The sequence below is a fragment of the Diadema setosum genome, chromosome 14 (assembly GCF_964275005.1).
Source record: "Diadema setosum chromosome 14, eeDiaSeto1, whole genome shotgun sequence".
Classification (NCBI taxonomy): Eukaryota; Metazoa; Echinodermata; class Echinoidea; order Diadematoida; family Diadematidae; genus Diadema; species Diadema setosum.
In genome coordinates, this window is record NC_092698.1 from 20,040,629 (window position 1) to 20,049,270 (window position 8,642).

General features: G+C 38.5%; 1 protein-coding gene across 1 annotated transcript in view; it reads right to left on the bottom strand.

Moving 5' to 3' along the window:
• Nucleotides 1–8,077, bottom strand: part of LOC140237987 (ras-related protein Rab-8A-like) — a 29,784-nt gene extending 21,707 nt beyond the window's left edge. Inside the window, exon 1 of the mRNA XM_072317915.1 lies at nucleotides 7,900–8,077. Within this exon, the coding sequence (XP_072174016.1) occupies nucleotides 7,900–8,023 (124 nt within the window). The 5' untranslated portion in view covers nucleotides 8,024–8,077. The remainder of the gene's footprint in view (nucleotides 1–7,899) is intronic.
• Between the last annotated feature and the right edge of the window lie 565 nt (nucleotides 8,078–8,642).

Sequence of the window (8,642 nt, forward strand, 5' to 3'; positions counted from 1 at the left end):
AGGGGAGAGAGAAAAGCGTTGAGCTCGATTGCATAATATCTCACACATGACCAACTATGAGGAAGGGCAGTGACAGGCCGATGAGTTGCCCATACCTCATCTCTCCCCTACTGCCGCATTTCACAGGGACATCACTGGCACATAACTGGCGGGTGAGAATAGCATTATGACCTCGCATACCCTCTCTCTCTCTCTTCCTCATTTTGGCTGCTGAGTCATACAAACTTCTATTTACTCACAAACTGGGTACGTGCATACACTGTAGTCCACGCTGGTGGCACGGCATGCTAGCAGGCATTAAGCCTCTGGCTACCGAACTGCCTGTGGTCATACATTGTATTACCCCTCTCAAACAATCATTTATTGTAAATGCACAAATTTTCACAGTGCATTAATTTTCGTGCATTTTGGCTAGCGCGAATTCTAAGACCCGCAAAAAATCTGAACAATTTTCTCTGCACATTTTGAATGGGTTGACAATCATGAAGCGCAAATTCAAGAACCCGTGAATATGTTCTTGAGCTGCTTAGCGGGAAAAATTAATCACACAAAAATATGGACGTTTACAGTGAGTGCCCATAACCACAGCCTCCTACATTGTACCAGTATGTGTGCATACAGTGTACAGTGTAGGTATGTGTATGTGTGTGTGTGTGTGGGGGGGGGGGGGGGAGATATATCCAAAATATAATATCAGGGAATGATTTTCACACTCAAATTTGATTAGCAATTTTGGCTGATGAACAATATTTCGAATGGTATCCTGTACGCTTTTGTGGAAGAAAACTGACACTACACAAAAGTTAGTTTGTGTAACAGTGGTGCAAAAATGCATAGCAAACTGCGATGTGATACCAGGAAAATTACTCCCTGAATATAATTACTGTATGTCTCTTTCCTTCCTGTATCATTCCACCCTGTAGTTTATCTCTCCAGAGACACACAATTTGTTCACTCCTAAACATAGCTGACGACTACATTTGTAACTTCCTTCAGTGAATATCAGTAGCGTTTTGTTTGTGCAAAGACAATTTTTACCTGGTGGCATAAAACTTGATATTTTCCGTCTCTGCATTCCTACACATAAAACAAACTAGCATACAATGTAGTTTTGCACAAGTACTCTTCATTTCACAGTACACTTGGGAAAAAGGATGACTAGAGTAAAATATCCCGTTTGCGGCAGTTTAAGCATTGTTAAGGGTTTTTCCAACTTGTAAGCAAATCAGGCAAATTATTTTCAACCATTTCATATATCATAGACAAGATTATTAATTAACGCAACTGTTTTCATAAAAGAAATTTACCAATGACCAATGCAGTTTTCATGATTTACCAGGGCAAAACCCGGCACAATTTTCGCCGATAAGGGCGATATGCGACGTAGTATTTCTGCTTGCGGCACGATGTACAATCCCTATGCAATACGCGCGTGCTCCGCGATCTGTAGCTGAACGCCTTCACATGTCTCGCGAACATAGCGTAAGCGCCAATTCCCATTGCGAAAGCACGTGAAAATAGCGGGCGCACATGCATTGGCCGCAAAGAAGATCGCAAATCTGGCGGTGTTGGTGATGTCTTTCTCGTGTTTTTCTCATTTTTTTTCGATGGTAACATCCACTTTCCGAAAAAAATGGCGGCCCACATCGGCTCGCGAAAGTTCTATTTTACGTGAGAATATGTTTTCAAAATCCATGAACATCGAGAAAACGACAGAAAATCCAGTTTCTTGGACCATTGTTTCTTAACTGTTATGTTAAGAAGTACCGAAAATTTCATTTTGGATGTGATATGTTGTCATTTAGGTGAGAAAATTTCATTTTCGTCAGAGATCGTGCCCATTTTAATGGTTGGTTTTTGTTGATTGCTAGTGTGTTAGCATATGTGTAGTGTGCATACTCAGTGCAGTGCTGTGTTTAACGGTATATTACCGTGTATGCTGTACCTGCCGCGAACGGCTGCAAGGCCGCATACTGCCGTAGTTACTCTACATGTACCTGGTATTGTTAGGATACGATTTGAATGACACCAATTTAGACCAGCACTTGACAATACCATGCTGTCACACACGCCCCCCCCCCTCCATTTTCACCTCAAATACAATGTATTATAGGGCAAAAATGATATTAAAATCATTTTGCGGTCAGTTTGTTTAATTCAGTATCGGATTCGGATACTGTAGTAGTTGGTTTTCTCACTGCAATGCACAATGCATAAGGTGATTTCTACAGTCAATCACTTAAAACAATTTGCCTGCCATTCTGGTTGCTAAATTTACTAAGTTTTTACTATCTCTGTTCAGGGGCGGATCTAGCTTTTTATAAAGGAGGGGGTTGGGGGCGGTATGCAAGGGAGCGTAGCGACTGAGCCCGAGCGAGCGGAGCGAGCGAGGGGGGGGGGGGGGGAGGGTGTGGGAGGGGGGTGTCCCCCCTCCCACAGTAGGGAGAATTTTTGAAAATCTGTGTGTGAAAATGGCGTTTTCTTGCATCTAAAACACCACTATTTTAGGTATAGAGGTCATTGCCATAAATAGAAAAAAAATAAAATTACAAGTTTAAAAAAAAAGATAAGATAAAAAAAAAATGGTCCCCGGATTTTTTTTTTTTTTCTTGGGGGGGGGGGGGGGTTTGCAACCCCCCCAACCCCCCCCCCCCCTCTAGATCCGCTTCTGCTGTTATTTTTTTTTTTTTTATCAGCACACTTCATATCAAATTCACTGAGGTTTTGTTAACAGATTGAATGTAAAATCTATGAATTCTTGAACACAAGGACTGGCCAAACTGTAAAAGCAAAATTTACCAAGGACTGCGTAATTTGTGTTATGAGGGCTTAACTTTTATAATTACTCAACTTGATAGACCACTAATTTTGCTTGTCACAATATCACACACACAATGTATGAACATATTTCTTATTGTGTACTATTTCCGAGTTCTTTTTATACAAAAGATGTCTGCACTTAAATACATGACCTTATAAAGGAAACAGAGATTCTGGAAAAAAAAAATAATTATTTTTAAGGACAATCTCAGACTTTAAATGCATTGACTTGAAGTACATGTCAGGGTTCAAAATTGGCGATGGTCCGCTGGCCATTGGCCACCCAAAATCACGTTGGACCAGCTAAAAATCATAAAATTCTGAAGTTACTAGTCCGTCTCGCTAGCCAAAATATTGCTTCAGTGTCGAAATTGATTCTAAGTAGTCCGCCTGGCTAGTTAAAAAAAAAAAGTTAAGTGCGACCCCTGCATGTACATTGTAGCAATGTGTTCATGTAAAGTTGCATCCACTATTCACACATCATAGCACATGTAGGCTTACCATTTCCTTAAATTTCCAGCTAATCAATGTCATTTGCAAATTGCTATGGGCAACAGCTTGTCTGGCATGCCCTAAGACAACCTTGAACTTCTCTTGGCAGCGGGCAAAATAGTTGGGGCTGAACGACGCCTGCCGCAACATCAAACAGCGTACACATGTTGGTAGAGCGCAATCATCGCACCCAGGTAGTGGGTTGTCCGACGTGGAAACTCATTGAGAATGCGAATTGAGTCATGGTTGGGGTGACTCGTGCTCGTAGTGCTTTGAGGTTTGCCGATTATGATGCTGGCCTTGTAACGAAGCTGTTGGGCACGTCATCCCATGTCCATGGACGAATAATTGATGATATTAGTATTAAAAGCAGTAGACTAAACGTACACAATTGTAGGTTCACTATCACCACAACACGCTGTTAAAATTATCATTGGGATGTCTAAAATTCACATGCTTTTTTTCCAAGTAAAAAATCCTTTCAAAATCTGTATTCTGACTTCTACATGTCTTGTACTCATCTCCATTGTGTTGTCTCGAGATAAGGTGCAAAATAAACACCCTTTTATTAATCATACTACTAAATCATATTTTCTATCTCTACTGTACAGTTTATTGTACAAACTGTATATAATTTAAAATGACTCTGAGTCAGACATGTCACCTACAGTACAAGCTGTACAATACATGCACATCTGTAAGTTCCAATTTTCTTTTCAATATTAATTACCAATAATGAATAAACTTTGCCTTCAGGTTTAGGTACAAGAAGTAGATCAAAATTCAAATTTACAACACTGATTCTAATATTGTGATGGTGAATATGATGATGATAATAATAATAATTGCTCATTACCACTACAAAATTATCATTAGAATTTTCTTCTTCATTATTTCTATTATCATTAATTACCATCGACATATCTACAAAGTTTTTGTAAACTCACAAAAGATTACAGACCAATAAGTTTTTATTAATTCATTTCAAGTGCTACTGTTAACCTTTTACAAGGTACAATGTATATTCTTGCAGTATTTTGACTATGCAAAAAGTAATGATTACTGCGTGGATTCTTGGACGTAGACTTGCAATGCTGTATTTGAAGTTTTTTACTGTACTGCGACGGTATTTTGCAAAGAGAGTTTGTAGGGTTTTGCTTCATAATTCTTCCTGGGAATCACTACAAATCTTTATTCCAGAGCTGGTGATGTCCACTCTCGTTGCATTGTTGAGTTTTTATTCATTTCTACTTGCCCTACCTTTGCAACTAGACACCTTCATTAACTGTAGCATCCGAAACAGGACATCTAGCAGACTAGTGTACAAACATCATGACAAAACACACTCGAGAACTTGGCGCAGAGCATGGGTGTATTGTTACCATCACCATGTCGGAGTGTACAGTGCATGATTCTGATTGGTGTAACAATTGCATGTGCCAAGTTAGCTACTAATTGTGCACCTCATACTCATTACATTCACACTGCATCAATTTGTGCAATCTAACAATGCAGCATACGACATACATTTTGTACAACTGCATGAATTCACTTGGCTCGTTTTTTCTTTTTTATTCTAATTTGTGGGAGACTGCTTTCAAATTGAATGAAACTACCATACGTACATGTAGACTCTTAAGCAATCTCTCTGACTTTCAACACAGGGTGCTGTAAAATGGTGACTGGCATCATAACAGACTGTTTAAAAATATACAATCATGTTATTTCATGTTTAATACGATAAGAAATGTTAGTGTTAAATACTTCAAATCATATCCCTTTTCTTTAGATCTCGTTCTTCTGGTGATCTTGAGACCACCAATTTACTTTCCTACATGAAATACACTGTACAGGTCCACAATTTTTAAACTGTGAGAGCCTTATTTTTATATAGAATTACCAAAGAAGACGAAACACAAAGCAAACAGGCATACATGTACACAAGTACAATTAGCAAAGTAATGGCAAAGTATTTTCAGCTGATGACTAATTAGTGTAAATGAAATCAAAGTTGCTGTATCTTGATTAGAGATTCCTGCCCCCTTTCCATTCCTGCACAGCACATTAGAGTGAACAGAAATACAGAAACAGCCAAATGATTTTTCAAAGACTGTATAGAATATTTGTAGACAAAAGAAAGTATGTGGTAGTGAGACAGTGTATGGAAGTCAACATTTTTATAATTTACAAAATATCAAACACATCAAGTAGTATGGTAATAGAAAAACAGTACTTGTAGGAACCTGCCATTAAAATCCTAACTCAACTCCAAATAATGTTTATTTATTTATTTATTTATTTATTTATTTATTTATTTATTTATTTATTTATTCATTTATTTATCATTTCATCTTTTTGTCTTTTTTTTTTCCGCTGAAGTAGCCATGTCCATTGCACATCTGGCTGCATTATTCTCTGCAATTATTACATAATCTACATACATGTACAGCGTACACAACTGCATGGAGGTTTTGCTGTCCAATAGACATAAAACACATAAAGTATAATGCAAAGTCTACCTTCTTTGGCTTTGGTTGCAAAATAGATGGTAACAACAAGTTTTGACATGCTATGCATGCATAAATGAAATGGCGATTGCAACATGATTTTCCTTTTACTATCATGAGTCAGAGAACAAAGTCTCACACGTGGCCTGTTGGTTTGTTTGTTTGTTTGTTTTCTGATGACTGGGCATACAGCTACACATTACAAACCGCCTCCCACTCTGCATTTTCCCTTTCTTGTATTACAAGAAGCCAGAGTGTAATCCACCAAGTAATTTATTTCAGATTACTCCAGATGCAAAATGTTTTCATAATTAACCTTTTAGTCACTTGTCGGTCATTCTGGTACATGGTATTCTCAGCAGCAGTAAACCTATCTCTGAGTTATAGCCTACAGTGGGGAATACCCCCATTGCTATTACAATTGCACGATACAATCTAAAAAAAAAAGAACTACATAAGGATGGCACATAGACTATGCACTGTACAACGCCCACAGCCTGTATGTACATAAAATTGTCAAGCCAAGGAGTGATCTCTTTTTTCAAAATTGGGCTCACAAATCACTACTTGTGAAAAGATTGTTATAATTAATAGTGGAAGTTTCATGAAAGTAAAGTGTCTATTCAATAGATGCAGCTTGTACAACATGATCTGTTTATCAATTAATTTTATTTGGGGAATAACCTAGGTCACAGTAGGTGATCTCATTCGTCTCCAAGGGACTGTAAACAAACACACAAACACATGGACAAGATCATAAGAAATACTGTGACACAAGGAATGTAAACTAATGAGCCAATCCCTATCATCCCTCTTACAAATGTACTCTGTATTTTCATCTCATGATACAATAGTCTCAAATTGAAATATTTGCAGAAGTTGAAAGCATTACGGGATCATTCATGCTCACATTGTAAATTTATACATATATTTACAGACACTGACAAATGCCAGAACCAAAGAATTGAGGAAATCTGCCTGATGGGCTGTAGGACATTGGTTTAATTGGTAAGAACAATTAATGCACGATTCAGATTATGATGTACATTAAAGTGTACTGTCCAGTACACAGTTGCATCCAAACACAACAAACGTTACCTGGATGTATCAAACTGAGAGAACGTACATTGTAGCACACTGTCAGCTCATAAAGGGGTGATTTGTGCAGTTCTTTGGAGCTCTTTATTGTTCAGGGACAAACATAAAAAAAAAAAATAAATAGAAAATAAAAAAGTATCACATGTATGATGGCACTACCCCTACACCTTAAAACTTGACGTTCTTTGTTATTGCACTTCAACAAAAGTATTAAAAAATATAAAAAAATTAATAGAAACAAATAAATAATAACACTGTTTGCAACACATCAGGTCCTGCCTGAGCCTGTGATGCTCGGCCACTACCCTGTACGTCTATGTATGTATACGTATTGTATCAAATATGTACTGTATCATATTCTACAGACAGTGTACCCAACCACAGGATTTTCTCCAGATGGCACGGCTCTAGGCTCTATGCCTTCTAGATTATAGGTGATACAAATTTTGAAGCTATAACAGGGGATTCTCCTCCACACTCTTATACAAACATGGCCACACCAGTGCAGTGGTATGTTTTTCAGATGTGGCCCGTTGAGTCACCCATCCCTGAATCCATACTCGGGCATTGCAGTAAACTACATACATGCACGATGACGATGCAGGTAAAAACACACAAAAATAGACTCGAGTTTCGAGATCGATAAGACGAGTATGGGTTTTAAAAGAATCTATGTCAAATGTTTGACGTATCAAGACTGTTTGTCAATGACAACTTCATCGTCTCTTTTTTCTCCTTCTTCGTTCAAAAAGCTATCAACTATCAAGGACAAAGTACGTGAACGACAGAGTCGCAGGATTCACCACCTGGTCACATCACTCACTACGTACACTACTCGCGTCTCGCCTCGCCGTGGCGCTGCTGCATGCTGCGTAACTTCAGGCAAAAGCAGCAGAAACACGCAGGCGGCAGGCAGTGCTTATGTGTGGGACAAGTTCCGATGAGTCGACAGACTCGAAGAGCGCACCACTACAACACTCACCTATCGTTGAAATAAACGTCGAATTGAAAGCATCTTCTGAAAATCTGAATAGTACACACGTCTTCCCGACTCCTGAGTCACCTATTAACAGTAACTTGAAGAGAAAATCGTATGTTTTCGCCATTTTTCTTGTAATAGTCCCACTAAAACTCTTCGGTTACAGTACGGACTTGGAAACACCCTGGCTTCATTTGCATAAATTATAGGAGACCCTATGACGTCATCCCGCAGATAGGACACTTCCGGGTATTTCAAACTACTAAGTATAATATTGTGTAGCTGTGCTATCATGGCACTGTCTGGTAAAGCTATTGTCTGAAGACTATTTGGGATAGGAAATCTATACAGGAATATGTAATATAGAGTGCTTTTCTTTCCGTTTTCAAAGGACTGCAATTTGAAGGTTCCCAACCAGCAAAACTTATACTGGGTTTGCCAATCTCATGCGCTTGCGTCTGAAGCGAGGACCTGTAGGTTTCTATGTTACTACATGTAGCCACTGATGCTGTCTGGCGGAGCGTATCAAATCTTGCCCTTCACTTTGAATGTGATATACAAAATCTCATTTTTATGCTGGGGCTCTAGTACGCCTTGAAATTTTCCGTTAGAGTTAGGCACTGTTAATCATTACAATCACGTCATTATAATCTCATGAAGCTATAACCAGAGATTATTGATACAACGAGTTGAGGGCTGAATTTCGTATAGGAATATTCAAACGCTGTAGCTGCTATATTGTGCTG